The following is a 22,057-nucleotide window of genomic DNA, read 5'->3' on the forward strand; positions in this document are numbered from 1 at the left end:
TCCTTGGGGTGGGGAGGGGCGCTAAAGCATTCCGAAACTGTGCTGAGGGGTGCTCTGATTCACCTTTTGTTTGGGGGACAGGACTTTGGAGAAGTGATGCTTCGGTAGGGAAAATCACTAAGCGATACTAAGAAAAGAAAGTGCCCGGCACTAGGGAAGCTGAGACAGGTGGATCGCTTCGGATTCCGTCTACCTGAGGAAAGGAAAGAAACTCAAGTGGGGAGGGAACAGGAGGATGAGGGCGGGTGCGGGGACGACCCTGTAACCCCGGACTGGCTTCTTAGTGCCTTTAGCTTCAGGCCACCTGCGCAGCTCTGGCCGCGGCAGGCTGCGGGCGGAGGGAGCCGAGGGGTGTGGCCTGGCGGCGCGGCGGAGGTTCCCGGAAGGGCCCCGGCGGCTGCCGGCTGCCGGCTGCCGGCTGCGGGGCTGCGACGCGGGGCCATGGCCTGGGCACGGAGTGTGGTGGGCTGGCTGGGCGGCTTCCTGCTGCTGCCAGGTGAGCTCGGTGGGCAGGGGTCCCGGGCGGGCAGCTTTCCTGGCTTGGGAACTCAGTGGCGGGGCGTCCTCAAGTCTCGGTCCCGTGGGCGCCCCGAAAGGGACCCTGTGCGGCAGGGAGCACTGGCAGGTAACCCCCTCGCCGCGGCGGGAGGCGCACACGCGCACACGCGGGGTTGCGCTGTCTGGATCCTGGGTGGACCACCATCACCCCCAGCCCGCAGCCGGGTTACAGGCTGTCCAGCCGGGAAACTGAAGCGGGATGCGGGCACAGCTGCTGTCAGACCTCCCCCCGACTCCCGAGATTACTAACAGAAAGACCCAGACACTCCGCGGTGTCTGTCCCGATCCTCGGGGACTAACCCTGAGTCCTCCCCAGCCGCCCGCACCCTCCCTCTGCCCCCTCCTCTGCCGGGCCAGCTCCCCGTCTCCACGCCTTCCTCGTCACACCTCCACATCTTGAAATCTGAATTCTGCCCCTCAGCTCCCCCAAATAACTTCTGGAGACTCTCAGCAGCGTGTGTCTCTCTGGGCGCTGCGCTCTCGGGATTCCCCATCCTCAGCGGAGTTCTGCTTGAGGTCCTCTTTCTTCTCTCCTTCCTTATCATGAGACTTTGAGAGTCCATGGCAGACTGGTGTTGAATAGTTACTGCCACACTTCATCTCTGATGACTCCAGGATAAGTGGTTTAGAATTTTCTAGTAAAAACTAAAATAATAATAATAATAATAATAATAATAATAATAATAATAATAATAATGTCTGACCATAGCCCAAGGCTATACTCTTTGCGACCTCAGGCTCACTCACTCAAACGTCTCCCTGATAACCCTTCTTGAGTCTCCATGGTGGATCCAGTCTATTGCAGCTGATTTGAGACTCCTGGGCTCCCTGCTATGCCTGTGCACCCCCACCCCAACCAGGGCTCCAGGGCCATCAGCCAGAAAAGGCCATTAGCCCCGACGGGTCCCCATCAGGTCTATATGGAGTGTATATTTATAAAACTGGATCTGAGATCACCTGACCCCTTATCCATTCCTACCACTCAAATTTCGGCCACCATCATCTGTCCCCAACTATCGTCTACCTAAAAATTTCTTCTCCTTATTGCTTCAGACAAAACATAGCCTCCTCAGCTTAGCTAATACCGCCCCCCACACCCCCACACCACATTTGAAGGTGGGGCTCAGGGAGGCTAATACTGGCTGTAGTCATTTTGCTGGTCTCCTTTTTGAGGAAAACATTGCAGTCTTTCCCCACCGCCCCTTTATTTATTTTTTTTTTCAGCTCTAGGAATGATTCCACCTCCTAAGAATGTTAAGATGAATTCAATTAACTTCAAGAACATTCTACAATGGGAGTCACCCGCTTTCCCCATGGAGAATCTGACGTTCACAGCTCAGTATGAAAGGTAGGGCTGGTGGTTGTTTATGTGAAGGCGTGGGGGACTGTGACCCTAGGCTGGAAGTCGGAGGGAGAGAGTCTAACCGCTTCCACCTGTGTGGCTGTGACAGCCCGGGGCAGTCATTCTGCTGGCCCTTTTCTTTCTCTGAAGGAAAATACTGTAGTCCACACTCTCTGCCCCTCCCACCGACTCCAGGTCTTGCTCTGCTGTCATTCCCAGTTACACAGCCAACAGTGAAAAGTCAGCAGTGTGCAGTGGATGCTGCCTGGAAATCCCAGGTGGACGGAACAATCAGGAAGGCGCTTGCTTTCCGCCACCTACCCTTCACTGCAGGCCTCCTAGAACATTCCAGCATGGGCCTCGACCACTGCAGGCTCCTCTACTTGTCTGTCTGTCAGCAGGTCCCTGCACCTGGTGAAGAGTATGGGCCAGCCTTCCCTAACAGCCCGCCCTTGGTCACTGCCATAGGCTGGATGACAGGTAACACACCAATAGCGCAGGACGCCCAAGGGTCAGCCAGCACAGTGACTCAGAACCGTCAGAGACAGACAGGCCCTTCAGCGAGACAGGAGAGCATTCCGCCCAGAGCTCCGTGGCCCCGCCCTCTTTTCCATGCAGCTGTCATTACACACACACACACACACACACACTAAAGGGTGGCAAAGTTCAAGAAGGAACAGAAAGGAGAATAAAGTGACCCATGCCTACACGCTGGGTTTTTAATGTTTTTCTTAGTTTGAAATAATTTCATACAAACTGAACATTTCAACTTTGGTTGTTTGGTTGGTTGGTTGGTTTTGTTTTTCAAGACAGGGTTTCTCTGTGTAACAGTCCTGGCTGTCCTGAAACTCACCCTGTAGACCAGGCTGACCTCAAACTCACAGAGATCCGCCTGCCTCTGCCTCCATAGTGCTGGGGTTAAAGGTGTGTGCCGCCAACACCACCCAGCACACTTCAGCATTTTAAGTACAGTAGTAAAACGAGAGCACCTACATTGGGATTTATCGGTTTTTAGTATTTGCTATATTTTTCCTCCCTGAACTCTCTGCCCTACTCTATTCCTTTCTTCTCCTGTTGCTCTGACATCTGACAAAGCGACACGAGGTGGGAAAGGTTGTGGGGGCCTTGGTTTGGGGGTACAGCCCATCACCGCGGGGACCGTGCCTGTCCCACACAGACTCTCCAGTCAGGAAGCGGAGAGAAAGCTGCTCCCTCGGAACTGAGTCTGAGGCCTCAGTTCCTGAGAAAGCACTGCTCACACCCAGGCATCCAGGATGTGTCCAACCTTCCTGCAAAATTGAAAAATCACCACCGTGCGCACCTGCGTTTCCGTGTGCACTTCATAAGAACAGGCTGTTCTTTCCCACCGCAGGATGGTTATCTATGGTCCAGAGTCCAGGGATAGACGGAAGGCCTGCGGCGTCTCTAGTGAGGCGGCTTTTCTCATTGCATCTCCCTGGTCTGGAAAGACATAGCAATTTCATTGTGGAAAGTTAGCTTCCTCTTCTATCAGCTGGAGTTGTTGCTGGAATGAAATACCTGAGCTGGGCCACAGGTCTCTAGCTGTTGATGGCCTTGGTGGCAGAGACACAAAGCAGTGCAGCGGGGATGTCACGGGCGAGTGACAGAAAGCATGCAAGCATGTGCTGGTACTGCTTTCTCTTTAATAAAGCCACCAGCACTTAGTCATGTTACACATTTGCCAGCAAAAGTGCTCATCGGTGGCAAAAAGGACAGAGGAGTCACTACAGAATGACCTTAGAAATACGTGTGTCAGCCACCTGATGTATTAGCTGAACAAAATGGCCAAGGAAGAGAGAACTCCTTAATGAAATGACCCCTGGACTTTGCCATTATAGACCGTAAGGTTGGTAGCCATGAGCAGCTGGTCGGTTGGCAAGATGTTTGTGACGTGGGAAAGGCAGGTTGTAGAATACTATGATCTCAGCAGTCCCTACCTACTTTTCCAAAGCTCTGGGTCTCAGTCACGATGCAGTGAGCTGTGATGTACTCCTTAGAACCCTGACATCAACAGAGCATGTGTTAAGGCCCCTTGCTGATCTTGCAGAGGATCGGAGTTCGGCTCCCAGCACCTGAGAGAAACAGCTCGCAAGTACCTGTACCTCCAGCTGCAGGGGATTCAGTGTCCATTTCTGGCCTCCAGGAGTTTACGCACACGCACATACACATAAATAAAAAGAAAATAAACCCTTTTGAAAGGCGTGAAAGTGAGCCGAACACACACACACATGTGTTCTCTGCCCAGATGCCTTGACTTCCCTGTGGTGAGGGACTGAAATCTGCCCCCATGGGCTAGGATAAACTTTCTGCCTTAAACTGATTTTGTCAGAATATTCTATCATAGCTACAGGATAACTAACCAGAACAGACAACGAGGATGGCTGGCCCAATGGGCTCTCACACCTAGACATGCAGGTGTGATGGGAACCAGTCAGACAGCTCTGTGCTTACCGGGAGGGAGCTGGGAGGGAGCTGGGAGGGAGCTCGTGTTTTCTTGGGTGGGGGGCAGCTAATTACACCCCCGGGGCTGATTTCCACTTGCCACCCTCTCGCTGTGGTTGCTGCTGTTGCTGTCATCCTGAGGATGGATGAGTTGTTTTGTAATCTTTCCAGAAACATCGCATTGTGACTCATTCTTGGGACATTATTCGAAGTTATCTAATTATTTACTAATCTATGTGTCGGCCTCTCACAGATCGTAGGCCGGTGCTTTCCAAAATGCACACTCCAGGGAGGAAGCGTTCTCAGTCCCGTGTGCTGAATGCTCAGCCTGGGGGTTGGAGCCATAAATGCTTGTTGGGCTATTGGAACCTCTGTTCCCAAGATGTCTATTTTTGTTTAATTCAATTTCTCCACAGATTTTTTGGCTATAGGATAGACTGTATTGATATGCCTTGTGATTCCTCGGGGATCATTAAGATTTCAGGAAACATGCAGTCTGAGGAATATTAATTTCCTTGTGCATACCATTTATCCAAATTAGTGAATTTTCCAGGCATAGTGGTACACACCTGAAACCCCAGCATTTGGGGTGTTGAGGCAGGAGGATCTTAAGTTAGAGGCCAGCCGGGGAGACTCTCTCTAAAAGCATGAAACAGAACCAAGCAAACAAACAGAGGCGTGCATCTTCCCTTCGCCGTCACCACCCTACATCCGTCTTTGGTGTCGCGGGGAAGAGCGCGAGCATCAGCCCAGAGACCAAACTTTCCTGCTCTTGTCTCTCTGATTGTGTAGTTACCGGTCTTTCCAAGATCAGTGCAAGAACACTGCCTCGACCCAGTGCGACTTCTCACTTCTGTCTAAGTATGGTGACCACACGGTGAGAGTCAGGGCAGAGTCTGCAGAGGAGCACTCTGAGTGGGTCCGAGTCACCTTCTGCCCCATGGATGACAGTAAGCCGTTTGTTCTTTGTTTCGTTAGCCGCAGTCGTTTTTTTCCATGCTTCTGTCCACAGTGGTGGTCCAGCAGTAAGGACTGTTAGCATGCCTCAGAGGGATGCCTTATGCCATACCAGGGAGCTCGGGGTATAGCAAAGAAGCTGCGCCCTCAAAGAATCCACGGGCGAAGCAGGAAAAGAATAGACTTGACTACCTCCCGGGTGTGAATGAGTTAGGGCCAGCACTCCAAAGAGAGGAAACGGAGAGCTGGGACTATTTGCTGGAAGAAAGTCGCTGTGGAATTAGGCGTTAAACCAAGAAATATGAGCCTGGAGAGGTGACTCGGTGGTTAAGAGCACTGGCTGCTCTTCCAGAGAGCTCAGGTTCAAGTCCCAGCACCCACATGTCAGTTCAGAACAGTGTGACATTCCAGCCTCATGGGACCCAACAGCAGTTCTGGCCTCTGGGCACCTAGTACATAGAACATACCTGCAAGCAAGACACCGTACACACGAAATTAAAGTCAAATACAAATTAATTTTTAAAATGTGATAGAAGACAAGCGGTTAGAGGTAGATGCAGGGAGAGAAGGCTCAGTGCAAGGAGCAGTTGCCTGGCGAAGGTGGAAGAACTGGCTGAGGCTGGCTGCTCAGCCGCCGAAGGAACACACCCTGGTCAGAAGTGAGGGCTGTGGGGACGAACGTGTCCAGAGTATCGGGTTTGGAAACCAGTCAAATCACCATACAGCAACTGGGAGAGCAGAGAGGTCAGAGGTCACGGGACGTCAGGAAGAAAGCACACATGAGGCCCTGGCAGGCGCATCAGAGGGAAGAACCGTGTCCCTGGGATTGCCCATAAACACGTTATTACAAGTGGGCTCTGCCACTTCCACAGTGAGAGCCACCCTCAGACAGTGTGAGACTGAAGCCCATTCTCTTCCCACTTCTATCCTAGGACAAGAACAAAACTCTTATCTCTGCAGCTGGAAAGGCTCAGAGTTAATTTTCTTTTCAAAAGAACAAAGGAAACAAATGTTAAAAAAAAAAAAACACAGCTCATTGTCCGCCATGCTCCAAAACTAAACTCTCTTCAGTGCTGTTACGTTCCCGCAAACCCATCATAAACTGAAGATATCAGAAGTCAAACATGCGTTTGACAGGCCTAGTCCGCCACACCCTAGCTCACCGACACAGCACGCAGTGGAAGACTGCTTTTTCTCTCTTGATCCCAGGACTGAAGGGGAGGTGGTGGCTCACAGCCATCTGCCTGCATTGAGAAGGAAATCGAAACACGGGTCCTTAGCTCGAGGGCTACTGCAATCAGAGGCAGAAGTACAGCCCCTGTTTAATGTTGGTTTCGTTCATACCATAAGCCAAACCATTGTACATTGGGGACCATTTGATATACAGGCTTCTGCTCCTGTACGTCTAGCCGGGCCTGGCTGTTTCTAAATCCTACGTTACATCCATCCCATCGAGGCCAGTTCCCTGTAGACACAGATCCAGGAGCATGACCCACGGTCACGCATGTAAAGGTGAGAGAGCAAAGATGCTGACTCAGGCCCCTATGGCTTCTTAGCAGCAGCCCCCCAAAAGTAGCAGCAGTCAAAGAGGAGGACACGGGACATAACTCAGCATGCTTTCCCAGAGTCCTTTGTTATTCCTTCTGTGGTTATTTCTGAGCACCTACTGTGTGCTCAGCATGGTCTTAGTTTTGAAACTACGGCAACAAGCAGGAACAGTGTTGCCCTCGTGGAGTATAATAGGCTCATAGGATGACTGACAGTGACCCAGCACGTGGCTAGTTCAGGACTCGGTGTGCCTTTGATGCTCACAGTGGAAAGGGAGGAAGGGACGCCTCTCTTCCCATAGCGCCGCAATATACCTGCGCCCCAGGAGAGAAGCTTGAATGGCGATCCAGGCGGAGTGACGAGCCTAGCCACATGCACAGCTAGTGACAGAAAAGCTGTCAAATACATATACTTATAGATAATAAATATGAGTAATCTCTACAATAGTAGAAATCTCATTTGTAGCTTTAAGGCCAGAAAACAGAAGAAAATTCAAGCCAGGAGAAGTAAGAAAACAAAGAGAAGAAGCTAATACAATTAGAAATTTAAAATTAGACTTTTTGTCAAGCATGGTGGTCCTGTCTATAGCAACAGAACTGAGAAGGCTTAGGTACACGTTTGAGCTAACACGAGATATGTACAAGGGCAGCCCCCACCCTGCAAAAAAAAAAAGCTATTTTTACAAACAATCTAGTTGAAACAATCCTAAATATGTTAGGTATCACTGTAAGAATGGTGGTCCTGCCTGTAGCAGCAGAACTGAGAAGGCTTGGGCACACGTTTGAGCTAACGTGAGCTATGTACAGGGGCAGCCCCTACTCCGCAAAAAAAAAAAAAAAGCCATTTTTACAAACAATGCAACAATATAATTGAAATAATCCTAAATATAATCCTAAATATATCACTGTGAACACGAATGGATTAAATTTGATTAATAAGGACAAAGGTAATCGAATCTTTTTAAATAGGAAAAAAAAATCCGTCCATCTCCCTTAGCAACCTCACTCGGCGCTGTAACAGTGGCCTGCAGAGACCAGGGTTATCCTCAGTAGCTTGTTGCACACATGTAAAACTGCTGTTCAAGTGAAGTGTTTAAAATGTGATTTGGTTCTGATTGTCATTTTATTGTGTTCTTACACTTAGCCGTCATTGGACCTCCTGAGATGCATATAGAATCTCTTGCTGATTCTCTGCATATGCGTTTCTCAGCCCCCAAAATTGAAAATGAACCTGAGAAGTGGACCATGAAGAACTTGTATAACTCGTGGGCTTATCGAGTGCAATACTGGAAAAACGGGACTAGCGAGAAGGTGAGCTTGGCTGTTGAGCGCGTTTCAGATGTAGGTACCCATGTTCTGCTTGGTTCAGTAGGCCACGATAACAGGAAAAGCCACGCAGAGGCTTGGGTGATGTATCCGTGGGGGAAGGGCTTGCTGTGCAAATGTGACAACCAGAATCTGGATTCCCCAACACCCAAGTGAAAAGCCAGGCATGACGGTGCCCAGCTGTAATCACAGTGCGAGATGGGGACAGGAGAATGCTGGGTACCCACTGGCCTGCTGGCTTAGTCCGCGGGTGAGCCCCAGAATCGGGAAGAGATCCTGTCTCAAAAACAAGGGGAGCAGAGACAGAGGAGGACACCTGATGCCAATCTGGCTCCCATACACACTCGCCTGTGCATGCACGGAGACACGTGACCAAGCTGAGTCTTGCAGAGTGGGCAGCACCTGGTGCCCAGGGAGTCTAAAGCCTGGCCCTTTACAAGCCAAAAGCTCCTGGACTCCCGTCCATCAAGGGACACACATGGGGCAGACTCTCAGGGTGAGCCACACAGCAGACTTCCTCTCCTTGAAAGGAAGTTTCAGGAGACACAGGGCATCGTCAGCATTTGACCAGGGGAAGCTGGAGTCAGCTGCACCCCCGCCGTCCCCCACAAACCACAGTCACTTTATGCTAAGAACACCTCCCGACTGCTGACATGTTTAAGCACAGTGTCATTTTTAACCCTTCCTATCCAGTATTTCCCCGTTGCTCTCTTTAGGACACATTCTTTCCAAAGAAATGTGTTTCTTTATGCTATGGGGCATGCTGCAGTCCCGGAGATCCCGGATCAGGCCTTTATGGCTGGGTCACTTCACAGCTTGGGGGACAGTTCTTTTCAAATGAAGCCCCAAAGTCTGGTTGGAATATTGCTTCTGTCACTGTGTTGCCGGTCACATGACCTCAGCTTCCTCAGCTCTAACAACGGGCACAACAACCAACTTCACTCCCAAAACAGGAAGAAAAGCCCAGTGTGTAGAACGGTTACGGGGTTTGCTGACAAAGGCCAAATGTTTCCCATTATCTGCAAAAGTAGGAGTCTCTCTTCTCTTTTTGCGGACATGTTTATTCATTATTAGTCAGACAGTGCGTCTGCGATAATACCGTTTGTGCTCCTGGACTGACATATGTGCTGTGCAAACGAATTCCAATAAATGTTCATCCGCTTCTTCCCAAGAGCCTGAGAGGCTTAGGATGATATAATTAAACACACACACACACACACACACACACACGAAGAAAATTTAAATTAAATCTTTTAAAAAAGTTTTTAGGTTGTGGTCTTCGGGAGATGACCAGCAGGAGCCCTCGTGAATGCCATTAATGATCTTACAAAAGGGGCCAGGGAGCTGGCCACTGCTCTGACCTCCACCTTGGTCATCAAAGGATGCGTCCTCTCACGTTACCTGGGTAACAGAGGGAGCTAGTCTTCAGGAGACTCGGGCCTGCCACTGTGTCCTGATCTTGGACTCCTCTGATCTAGAATCTTCATTTATAAACTGCCCACTTTATTATAGCGTGGGAGCAGACTACAGCACAGATCCAGTCTGGGGAAGATTTTTTTGGGTGAAAAAAATTAACTTGAGATTTGTGTTTGGCTCTTCAGTGTGTGTGTGTGTGTGTGTGTGTCAGAAGGTCAGAAGACAGTTCATAGGAGTTGGCTCTCTCCTTTACACCTATGTAGGTCCCAGATTGAACTCAGGTCGTCAGGCTTGGTGGCAGACACCTTTACACATTAAGCTATCTCGACAGCCTGGCCTTCCCTTTTAATATGGTGTTTAAGTGGCATCATAAAACACATACATTAAACCACAGGACGTCTGCCTTTGCAAGAGGTGGTTTTGCTCACAGCCAAGACTCCAGGAAGTGAGTGCATGCCTACAAAATATCTCGTTTCATAATCATTAGTCGGTATAATATCTCTGCTAAGCCCAGCAACCCAGAGATAAGACCTTTCATTCACTACTCTCCAGAGATCACCGGTGTATTCTAATGAAGGACCCAGTTCCGTAGTCGCCATGACCGAGTGCCTCCCTCACCAAGCGTGACGCACCAAACCCCTCATATTTGCTTATCTAGAACACGCCCGCAGTGCTGGCGTTTCCATCTTCTAGCGTCACTTTGCTAGTGCCAATGCTAGAAAGTTCACCTGCTCCCTCCTTCCTGCCTCACACCACTGTGTAGCATCCTAAAGTGCCAACCTCCCTCCAATGCTGCAGGGGTGGGGGGGGCAGTTCCCTATACTAACGGCGGGTGGGCGTGAAGGGCTTTTGGAAAGAAGTTCCACTGTCTTGATGGGGAAAAGGGGATGAGAGCAGAATAACCCCGAAATAAAAGGCAAGAGGAAGCCCTGAAGGAGATTTCAGAGGGACCATTCACTTCCCAGTGCCTGCGCTTCAGAAATCGCATGACAGGGGTTAGAGGCACTGAATTATTAGAAGTAAAATCTAGCATTTGTTATGTTTTCTTTTAAGTCTTTCATTGTTGTTGCTGGTGGTGCTTTGTTTATTTGGGGGCGGTGTCTGTCTCTTCTTGGATTCCACAGCTGTAATCTGGTTCCTGCCATCAATACTGACAAGCTGGCAACAGCTCCTCCCCCCCCCCTCTTTTTTGCTGAGGAACTCTTGGTTTCTCAAACTCAGAAGCGTATCGTTAATAATGATGTTCTTGTATTTGAATTCAAATGGCATTAGTCCGGGACTGCAGCCACCAGAAACGGAAGCAGGAGTATCCTGAGGAGAACAAAGACCTGGGTGTCAGAGCCCACCCAGGCCCCGTACAAGGGGAGTCCACACCAAGGATCACATATCTGCTGTGAACCTGGGGGCAGGGTGGGAGCACCCAGAGTCTCACCATGCCTGACTCCTGTTAGCTAGCTAAGTTAGTAGCTTCAACTAACTTATTATTATTAACTTATTATAATGTTATTGTCTAACATTTCTGGAGCCTCAGAGTTGAAGATCAACATGTCTTCAGGGCCTCTCTCCTGAAGATGTGGGATTCGCCCCCTCGTCCTCCCCAGCTCTTGCAGGCTTGCCGGCAATTGTTTGGCTCTCTTTGGCTTCAGGGAGCATCTTCAGGTCTTGGTTGTTTCTGTACATGGCTTTCTCCCTGGATGCCTGCCTATATGACCTGCCCTAATTTCTATCCTTTGAAAAATATCATTTTTAAAGGTTTATTTTAGAGTGTGTATGTGTGCGTGTGTGTGTGGTGTGGTGTGTGTTGGGATTAAAGGCATGCAGCACCATGCCCAGCGATAAGTTTACATTTTAAAGGAGCTACATCCAAATAAGGTCACATTTATAGGTACAAATACATGAAATTTTATGTATGCAGTTCAACTCATATATATATATATATGTATATATATATATATATTCACTGAACGTATTAGTTAGTGAACAGCGCCATGGAAACCCTCATGAGGGCACGGCTCACCACTTGTCCAGTGGACCACGGTTGGGGAATAGTTAACCTACAGCCATCAGGATGAGCTGCTTCTCTGCAATTTATCTGCCTTCAACTCGGCAAAGCTCCACTTGAGATGTGGAACTCGAACTTGGCCCTGCAGAGAGTCTCAGCCACGTGTGTCTGCTGCTGCTGCTGCTGCTGCTGCTGCTGCTGCTGCTGCTGCTGCTGCTGCTGCTTCTGCTGCTGCTGCTGCTGCATGTGTAAAGGCCTGGCCAGAGCAGATCCCAGCCAGTGCGCACCGGGGCATCCCCAAGGCTCCTCAGAGACCTGTCTAGAGCCTGGAGTAGGGATAGCAGGGTATGAAGATCTACAGGAAATTGTCTCCAGGGGCCCTTAGAGCAATGCATACAAGCAGCAGGCTGCGCATGCTCCCAAGGGGGCTGCTACTTGCAGGCGCTGCACACTGGGCCCCCATGAGGAAAGGAACCTTGTTGCCTTAACTGGCTACAGTATTTTTTAAAGGAAGTGTGATGGTTTAGATGCCACATATGTTACAGAACTGAGGCAATGAGATAAAGGTTTTCCGGCCTCACGGTTGGTCTTGTCACATTCTTTAGGATGTCACATGTGTAGGGAGCTGGAAGGAGTTCCAGCCGGTGGCTCCTTCTGAAGCACAGTTTATGAGAGGGAGATAAGAGAGAGATGGTGTCCCTTCACACTGTGTGTGTCTCCTTTATAGTTCCAAATCATTTCTCGGTACGACTCCGAGGTCCTCAGAGGCCTGGAGCCATGGACAACTTACTGCATTCAAGTTCAAGGATTTCTTCTTGATCAAAACAGAACGGGAGAATGGAGCAAACCTATCTGTGAGCAGACAACCAACGATGGTGAGTGTGGACACGTGCAGCCTGTAACTGCCTCCCCAGAGGCACGTAGACCCCACCCATGAGTCCACATCGTGACAGTCAGCTCACATACCACCGCAGGTTAGAGATCAGCCTCCCCATCATCTGCATGGTCCCCAGACCCCGATGGCTCTGCTTCATGCTATAAACGAGATGCCCCATTCTGAGGAAACTGGCTGTCCCTCACCAGCCTGCTGGGCTGAGGTCTGCCTCAATGAATGCCCTTCACTGCATTCCATTGCCCTGTCAGCTCTCTGAAGTAGGTTAACTGGTCCTCATACAGTCACCCAGCAGACTGAGCCCTGCTCATTCAGACACCCAGCAGACTGAGCCCTGCCACAGCTTGTTTTTCCTTCCCCACATCTCTGACTTTGGGGACCTGGAGCACATATCAGCATCTCAGCTAGTACCGTTATATCTTGAGGTCCCTTGTAAAATATGGAGCCAGGGCACAGTGGCATCCAGCAGGGCGCTCTGACACTGTGTATTAACAGAACAATGGTCAGGGGGTTGTTCCGTGATAAAGTATGCTTATCTAGCATGTGTGGCCTGGATTCTGTCCCAGCACAAACGTCCCCCAATACACACATATATGTGCTGGGCAAGGGTGAGGGAGAAAAGGAGGGGAGGGGAGCGGCCAAAGAACTGTCAAGATGCAGTAATCTGGGAGCATGAAAGGCAGACACCTGTAGAGCTGCCGGTGCCATGAAATCTGATGTAAGAGACACACTTTGATCTAAAAATACTTCTTCAAGCCTGGTGTGGTGGCTCAAGCCTGTAATTCCCACAGTTGAGACCTAAGAGTCACCATGAGGCCTTGTTGGACTGTGCAGTGAGCTGCAGGCTGACTGAGGCCACAGAATAAAGTTGTCTCCTGACACGATCCAAACTTTTTTTTTAAAGGAGAAATGCCCAAAGTCACTCTCAGCTAGCGAAGGACAAAGAGAACTGAACAAAAAGGCCCTGTGTAAACACAGCCCTGTTGTGTTCTCTTTACCTCATTGCCTACAGACTAATTCCAAAGGTAAACTGAGGCACCAGATCCTTAAAGTAAGTCCAAGAAACATGATCTGCTGATAATATACTCAAATATGTCTGCAGGCAGGGGAAGAACCAGCCGAGCGCGTGGAGAGGCAGGTTACCCTGCAGTTCACAGCCTTTCGAAGGCACCTCCCACCTCAACCTCTGCACTCTTCCTGAGAAATACACAAATGTCACTGTCAGCCAGGTGTGGCCTTATCTAAAATACCGGGAAACTAGCTGTTATCACCCACCGCCCCACCTGAGAGAGCCTGGAACACTGGCGCACCCTGCCACACTGGGGTGAAAGCTTGCATGGATGATAATAAGGAAAGCCTGAAACTTCCTCAGGAAAGTTTCTGAGATAGGATGACCTCATATTTCCAGATTCCTCCTAGGAACCACTCCAGCCAGCCCTCTGGACCCTCCATTTATCGGGGAAAAAAAACATGGCCAACGAGGCAAAGGGCTGTTCAGCGTGAAACAAGACCCTGGGACTGGGATGTAGTTCTTCCAGTCCGGCAAGGTGTAAGGCGGTAGGACGGTCAGGAGTTGAGTGCGTGTGGACACTAGACCAGAGAGTGAAGGAGGGAGACTGAAGAGGTGACGGTTTCTTCCCAGTCTCTCACCCATAGAAATACTCCATCTGCCCATCTGTCTGTCTCCATCCATCCGTCCTTCTGTCTGTCCATCCATATATCCATCCATGTATTTATTCACGGACATTTAAAGAGCCAGGCCCCATGACAAGTTTGCTCAAATACCAGCAGATGCCTACAGTCAATGGGATACTGGGACCACCATCCTGGTCAGCGTTCTCTGGTCTTCTGTATGTAGGTGACAGTTGGTGTTCTCCGCACAGACAGTCCCTCTCGGGTGTTCTCTCAGTTGCCCTCGGTACCAGATGCGCATGCCCTTGCTCATGAAGGTGATGCTGGCTGGCAAGGGCTGGGTAGAGGGAGGCCAACTGGAGAAGGGACTGGTGTGAGGGCCGGAAGTTGGGACCACAGCTGACCAGGGTGACCTCCTGGACGCTGCCCCATAACCCAGCAGGATTGACTGAAGCAGATGCACTGATTCAGTGACTGCCAACCTCCATCTGTGCAGAGAGGCATCCAAAAGGGAGAAAGTGGAGAGGGGGGAGCCAAGCAGAGGAGCAAAAACATACCAACTGAGTTCGGTGCCATCACCACTCACCATCTGGGTCTGCCCGCTGGCATTTATCAAAACCTACCGATCTCCTGTAGAGACATGCTTCCTGTTGGCATCACAGAAGTGGTTATCCGGGTCACAGCACCCTGAGTATGGTCCAGATAGGCAGAGGAGGTCTCAGGGTGGAAGGCCTTGCTAGAAAACCTCGCTGCAAGTCATCAGAGGCATGTGGCCACTGCTGACAACAGCCCACGCACTGGTCAGGAACTCCAGGAAGAATGAACGGTCCCAGGGACAAGGTGATGGTCACTTGGGTTTGTGTGTGCTCCTCTTGGGGAGCTGTTTTCTGCTCTCACGGGGCCTGTGCCTCCCTGGGGGCCCATGTGCGGTGTCAGAGCAGAATATCCAGCACATAGTTACAAATAGGAAAGTAGACCAGGATCCTTCCTTCTTGTTCTTCTGTGTGACATGCTATAAAGAGGGTTGAGGAAAGAGGTGAAACAACTCGTTGTAAACACCAAGACCCTGCAGCCAGCTGCCATGTTTCTGGGCCATTGTGACCAGATGGACCTGGCTTTGTTTTGTTTTTCTGTTTTTTCAAGATGAGATCTCTTTGTCCTGAAACTTGCTCTGTAGACCAGGCCGGTCTCAAATTCACAGAGATCCACCTGCCTCTGCCTCCCGAGTGCTGGGATTAAAGGCGTGCACCACCACCGCCCAGCCAGATGGGCCTGTTTTGACCACAGTGCTTGGAATGGGTGCGTGATCCCTGTGACTCACCCTGTGTGTGTGTGTGCCAAGAGTCTAACCTGCTCCACTGTCCCCAACAGAAACGACCCCTTCCTGGAAGGTGGCCATCATCCTGGTGGCCTCCGTCGTCGTGGCCTTCCTCTTCCTCCTTGGCTGCTTTTTCTTGCTGTGGTTCATATATAAGAAGGCCAAGCACACCTTCCGTTCTGGGACGTCAATTCCACAGCACCTGAAGGAGGTAGGCAGGATGTGGTGAGGGGCTGCGTCTCTCAGGTCGAGGCTGCCCAGCGCGGGGCAACATGTTCTAAAGAGCATGCTACATGCCCATGTGCTGGCCCATTCCCATGTGCCAAGGCAACAAAGGTTTGTTCCAGAATTCCTTCTGGACCTGGGTTGTTCCTTCTTCACTGCCCAGATCATCGAGTCCTTGGGTTCAAAGGTGATGGTTCTGGCAGGGGAGAGCAGAATTCACTGTGAGATGGGACAGAACAGAATGCTCCAGGCTGAACACTGGTGAAAGGAGAGAGGAGGGAGGGGGACGGGGACTGTGTTTTCATCCGGGAACGTCACCATGATTGATGTCCTGGGGTGTGTGTCATGGAAGGAGGGCTGTTTTTGGAGGTTTAGAGAGGAGGAACAGGAGTGTATGGCTAAAGGCTGTAAGGCTGACTCGTTCTTCTGTGTGTGCTACAGCCAGCCTTCTGTGTGAGTGGCTTCTCCGTATGTTGATTCAAACAAACGCAGACCACATATATTTTTTTTTTAACTGTGTCTATAACTGCTGAGGTCCGCAGCTCAGGAGTAGAGCACTTGGCCCGTGTCCTAAGTAGCCTTATCTGTTGCTCTTATAAACACCATGATCTACAGCAACATGGAGAGGCAAGGGTTTATTTGGCTTACAGATTACAGGCCACCATAGAGGAAAGCCAGAAGCTGAAGCAGTCTGGACGCTGCTTACCAGCTTTCTTCCCCTGGCCTTCTCAGCCTGCTTTCCATATAGCCCAGGCCTATTTGTCTAGGGGTGGCACCACCCACAGTGCTCCGGGCCCTTACATCAATCAGCAATCAAGAAAACACCCCAGAGACACGCCTACAGGCCAATCTGATGGAGGCAGCCCCTCAGTTCAGGTCCCCTCTAGGTATGTCTGGCTTCTTGTCAAGTTTACAAAAGCCAACCAGTGTGGGTAAGGTCCTGAGTTCAATCCCTGGTAGTGTGTGGCACAAATTCTATTTGGTCTTAATAATAAAAACCAGAGTCAGTTATCAGGGTAAATGCTGAAAGAGCAGAGAACAGAGAGGTAAAGAAGGCAGCCATTAGAGAGACCTTTTACCACTACCGAATTCACAGACTAAAGTGGGCAAGATCCTGTCTCCACAAATCCTCAGACTGAATAAATGCCTTACACTCCTGTCTCCTCCCACCTTGTATTCCTCTCTCTGCCCAGTCATATCCCTTCCTGTCTCCACCTCCCTAGTGTCGGGATTAAAGGCATGTGACTCCCAAGTACTAGGATTAAAGGTGTGAGCCATCACTGCCTGGCTCTGTTTCTCTTTGAGACTGGATTAATCCAGTGTAGCCCAAGGTAGCCTTGAACCCACAGAGAACAGTCTGCCTCTGCCTCCTGAGTTCTGGGATTAAAGGTGTGAGCCACCACTGCCTGGCCTCTATGGCTAACTAATAGCTCTGATCTTCAGGCAAGCTTTATTTGTTAGATCACAAACAAAATATCAAATGTATTATTCAGATATCAAAATGAAGCTGTACTGAGTGCATACTTGCAAAAAATAACCAAGAAAACTTTTCATATGGCATTTGCACTATGTTGGGTGGTATAGACAGACGGTCTGGAGGTGATGGCAGAGGTCCCTGACATCCCAGCCCGCTTCCTGCTAGTCCCCTGACCACCAGCATAGCCAGTAAGGTTCTCCAGTGATTCCATGGCAACCCTGGTCTTGGGATTCTTATTTATACACCAAGAGGCTGGTCACATGCCCAGGCTGAAGCCCAACCTGTGGAGGGCTTGTTCCCATGATAGGATGCCCAGAGACTATGTCCCCCTCCCTGGAGAGCAACGTCGGCCTTCCTGCCTACATCTGATCATGAGGATGGGGCTCCTGATGTGGTCACAGTATGAACATAAGTAGAACTGAGACAGGGGGCTGGGAAACTGTACCACCCATGTGTGTGGTTGACTGGCAACCTCTAACCTCATATAAGACAGGACGGGCCTAACAGCCATACAGTAATGTCACTCTGTGTAATAACAGAAGCGCTCTTTTTTTTTTAGTCGTTTTATTCAAGATGGGACAGGGAAATTTGCAATTCCAGGGTACATGTCGTGAATAGAGGAAGGGCGGGGGAGGGGTGGTGGTGTTGGTGATCTGGTATACTTAGGGAAGTAAGGGAAAACATATTTAAGGGTAAACTGAGGCAAAGTTCACTAGTAGTTTTGAAACAACAACCCTTGTCTGAAATGTCAGTAGCAACATTGATGCTGGCTCAATATTTTGAGAAAAGCAACCACAACCACTTGGGTGAATGTCCTTGCAGAGGTGGCCTTTGTCTGAGGTTGTGGTTCAGTGGAGCGTCTTGCCACAGCTGGGGTCATAGGACAGATTGCGTCTTGCCACAGCTGGGGTCATAGGACAGATTGCACAGGAAGCCCCTTCCTATGTGACCTCATGGCCCTGTTTTGTCTGGCTTTGACATAGAGCTGGTGCTGTGCACAGTGGCCACTTTGGGGCTGTGTATTTGCCTAGTCTCCCTCAGTCAGAGACTCCATCTTCACCAGGTCCTCACAGGCCACACTGCGCTGCGGTGCATGGGTCAGCCTGAACTCATAGCTCCACTGTCTGCGTTGCAATTCTCCTCGTGTAGTTGACCGTGAAGTCCATCCGGTGTTTCCCCATTGCACACTTGACAGATCTGCAGGGTCACACATGTGCCAGGCTCGGTTAGCATGTAGTCACTGAGTCACACGCCAGCCTGAGGCCTAAGCAAGACTGCCTGCTCCACAGCTCATCCACGCTGCAGGGCCCTTTTCCAGTCTATGCCCCTCCGAGTGCCAGCAGCCTCGGGATGAACGCAGTGTGCCGTATTCCCACGAGTGGAATCTGCTGGTCAAGCAGCGAGAAGTACTTCCTTCTCAGTATGGCATGGATGATCTGTTGTTGGCCTTCTTTGGTGTGCCTGCTCCCTGAGGCTCCTCAAACTTGTCTGATGCACTAGGTCTCCGGTTCTTCCTAGGGAAGATCCCCCACTCAGTCCAGCTTTAACGATGCCATGGTCACCACCAGTCCCTTAATGTACCGTGACAGCCGGTGTTCCCATACCAAAGATCGGCGTGAATGATTGCAGAGGAGGACACCGGTCTATGCTATGAGTGTTGGTCCCAGAAAGGGACCCAGCGATGAACAGTTCCAGCTGCCAGAATTCCTAGAAGCCAGGGACACTTTGAAAGGGCTCTGGGTACCGCAGGACAGCACCCCCCTCCAAGGCTAGGAAGCAAGACCTGTGGCCATAGCGTTTCTGAGCAGAAGGCGAGCGAGCAAGCCCTGCAGCAACACAGCTGAGAATCTCAGGGGCTGAGCCGGTGTGAACCTAGTTGGAGCAAGAACAAAGAGGGGCAGGCCTTGGTTCTGGGTGGAAGACGTTTTGTTGCCTGAGAACCAGGAAGGAACTAAACTCTTTCCCCCCTTCCCCCCCCCCCCCCCGCAGTGTTTTTGCTGCTTGGCTTCACCATCTAAAAGAAACTGGCCAGACAGGGAGATGGATGGATCAAAGCTAGGCAAGTGCATTCAAGGGGCCAGTCTGACCAAGCTCCCACCTCCAAGGCCGGCAGGCCTCACAGTCGCTGGGAGGGCAGTGGGGGCGTGGAGAGGAGCTAGACAGTGAAGGCAAAGGAACTAACACCCCCACATCGCCGCTGTTCGACTCATGACACACCGTGCATGCTAACTTGGCGTGGTCAGTCAGGGATGCTGACCTGGGGATGCTGGGAGGAGGTCTCAGCCTGGCGCTGCGGAACCCGCGGATGTTCCAGCATTGCAGTATTTTATGAAACACAGGAAATCTTAAAACATCATTTCAATATTCAACCAGTATGTTTTAAGTTTTTAAAATATTTTTACATTTTTTATACAAAATCTTCACTATTACACGTCTAGTTCACGCTCACACATCTCAGTTCAAACCAGGCACCTGTCAAGTGGCCAGTAGCCACACGTGGTCCTCGGCTACTGGACTGGACATTACCAGGTTAAAGGTCAAGATGGAGCGCCAGAGAAGATGCTGGTGAACTTGACCCGAGACACTTGAGATACACCATGAGTCCGTCCATGGCCTGTACACCCCCCACCGTCACCCCATCCCCCCACACACACCCCGCTTCCTAGAGGAAATGGCAGCCAGGCGTGTGTCTTACTGCCTGGAGATCAGGCTAAGAGTGCACCTTGTTTTCCGGAAGAACTATTGGAGAGTGACAGCTGAGCATTCTGTGGACAAGCGCCAGTTCTTGTCCGGCCTCTTCACCATGGTAAAACGCAGGCAGCACCCCTACCTTCACCACACTTCGGAATGTAGTTCAGTGGCATTAAGCCGCCAACGCCGCCAGCGCTACCACGCACCCCCAGAGCCCTCTCCACATGCATGGCAGGAACTCATCCCGCTGAACGGCCCCTGGTGCTCCTTCCTGACAGTCACCATCCTAACATCTTCTGGATCACTCTTGATCCCTCCCGTAACTGCAACCCCACACGCTGGTTATCTGCCTGTCTTTCTCTTTTTAAAGACTGGGCCTCATATAGCCAGGCTGGCCCCAAACTCGTGACGTAGCCAGGAATGACTGAACTTCTGATCCCCCTGCTTCCACCTCCCACATGCTGGGATCAGGACCGTGGACGTGTACCTACCTGCCCAGTTGTCCTCTGCTGGACAATCGTCTGTTAGCTGAGCTACACCTAGTATAGGACAGAGGACAGCTCTCAGGAGCTGGTTCTGGCCTGCCATGGAGGTGGGGGTCACACTCAGGGCACCAGGGGTGCATGGAAAGCACCTTTGCCACTGAAGTACCCGCGCATGGCGTGTTTGCGTCTTTTGTGTGTTCATCCCTGGGTGACGCTTGTCTTTGCTCTGCGGTCCCGGCTGTTCGCAGTTAAGTGAGTCTCTTCAGCCTTCCTTTCCCTTGAGAACATACCTGTGAGTGGAATTGCTAGGTCATGTGATCATGTTTTCAAGGAGCCACCCCCCCCCCCCCCCCCCCTACTGTTGCATTCTAAAGTTGCATCCTCTAGCCCTAAAATTTTGCATACAATCCTTGTCAGCCCAGAGAAAGGAGGAAGAACGGGGATGGGGAGGATTTGGTTCTTAAGTAACGGTCTTTAACTTTTCCGCAGTTTCTGGGCCATCCTCACCACAGCACGTTCCTGCTGTTTTCCCCGCTCTCGGACGAGACCGAGGTGTTCGACAGACTGAGTATCGTCACTGAAGTGTCTAAAGGCAGCAGGCACAATCCCGGAGACAGCTGTGCCCTGAGGACCCTGTGTGAGCCAGGACCTCAAGAGCTGGGATCCTCACGGGCACAGGAGGAGCCCTTGCTGCTCACGTCCACCTCAGAAGTGTGATCAGAAGGGCTGATGGCCAGTAGGGACTGGTGTTGGACTTGTACAGACAACCCAAGAGCCAGGTTTTTAAAGCCCCGATGAGAAAAAATCCTCCATTTGGAAGTTCGCAGCTTTACAAAAGCTAATAGTTTAGCGACTGAGGGTGAAGCTCAGCTGTTGGACTTGTACAGACAACCAAAGAGCCAGGTTTTCAAAGCCCCAGTGAGAAAAATACTCCGTTTGGAAGTTTGCAGCTTTATAAAAACTAATAGTTTAGGGGCTGAGGGTGTAGCTCCGCTGATAGAATGCTTACCCAACATACATAAAGTCCTAGCTTCAATCCCCAACACCATATAAGCTAGGAATAGCGGTGACTGCCTTTAAGCACAACCCTTGGGAGGTAGAGGCAGGAGGGGCAGGAGGGGCAGGAGCTCAGGGCCAAGCTGGACTGGAGACCCTGTCTAAAAAGGAAGAAGAGAGAGAGAGTCTTAAATAATTATTTTTTGAACGACCACTGAATGTAATTTGAGCCCTTTGTGCTCACTGAAGCTAGAACCACATTTAAATTGTGACAAGCAGAAATAAGGGACAAAACTGGAAACACTACCGTAAGAATGTCTGTAGACGGCCCTCATCTCAGAAGTGGTTGGCCCTATGCTGGACAGACATGGATGTTTTGGATTCTCAAGGATCAAAGAGAGTTCCTTCCTACCTGTGTTTTTTGTATATTACTGGTGTTCTATGAATATTCTATATTTGTTTATTTGTGTTTTCTTGCTTTCCGCTGTTGTAACTAAATACCTGACATAAACTATTTAAAAGGAAGAAAGGTGTTTTGTAGTGTCGTGTCATGACATCAGAGGTCTCTGTTCCTGGTCTCTCTGCCCCTTTGTTTTGGGGCTGTATTCCGGTGCATTACACCGCAGGGGAATGTGTGCTAGACCCTGTCCACCTCATGGTAGCCAGGACAAGGAAAGGTGTGGGGAGGGTCAGGGTCCTCCGAAACCTCTTCAGGGCAATCTTCCCATGA

The 22,057-nt window shown here is 50.5% G+C and overlaps 1 protein-coding gene and 1 non-coding gene across 3 annotated transcripts; one reads left to right on the top strand and one right to left on the bottom strand.

Annotated features, from left to right (window-relative positions):
- Positions 1–296: 296 nt before the first annotated feature.
- Il10rb (interleukin 10 receptor subunit beta) lies at positions 297–21,633 on the top strand. Of its 2 annotated transcripts, XM_050164825.1 has the most exons (7): positions 306–496; positions 1,783–1,906; positions 5,156–5,313; positions 8,012–8,178; positions 12,339–12,486; positions 15,507–15,664; positions 20,821–21,633. In XM_050164825.1, the coding sequence occupies exons 1-7, from the start codon at positions 442–444 to the stop codon at positions 21,046–21,048; spliced, it is 1,038 nt and encodes a 345-aa protein (XP_050020782.1). In that variant the 5' UTR covers positions 306–441; the 3' UTR covers positions 21,049–21,633. The 2 variants fall into 2 exon arrangements, with proteins under 2 accessions (XP_050020783.1, XP_050020782.1); XM_050164826.1 differs by lacking the exon at positions 15,507–15,664 and having other exon boundaries at positions 297–496.
- On the bottom strand, positions 11,975–12,109 carry LOC126515292 (small nucleolar RNA SNORA70). The gene has a single exon (XR_007595814.1). It is a non-coding gene; the product is annotated as a small nucleolar RNA SNORA70 (small nucleolar RNA).
- Positions 21,634–22,057: the final 424 nt, after the last annotated feature.

This window comes from Alexandromys fortis, unplaced genomic scaffold (assembly GCF_014885135.2).
Source record: "Alexandromys fortis isolate MF-2015 unplaced genomic scaffold, M_Fortis_MF-2015_v1.1 scaffold_162, whole genome shotgun sequence".
Lineage (NCBI taxonomy): Eukaryota > Metazoa > Chordata > Mammalia > Rodentia > Cricetidae > Alexandromys > Alexandromys fortis.

What these genes read in the sequence shown, in the direction of transcription:
- Il10rb (XM_050164825.1), top strand. Translation starts at nt 442, where the DNA reads ATGGCCTGGGCACGGAGTGTGGTGGGCTGGCTGGGCGGCTTCCTGCTG. An exon ending in TGAGCAGACAACCAACGATG is followed by an intron (nt 12,487 to 15,506) that starts GTGAGTGTGGAC and finishes TGTCCCCAACAG; the next exon opens with AAACGACCCCTTCCTGGAAG. An exon ending in TTCCACAGCACCTGAAGGAG is followed by an intron (nt 15,665 to 20,820) that starts GTAGGCAGGATG and finishes ACTTTTCCGCAG; the next exon opens with TTTCTGGGCCATCCTCACCA.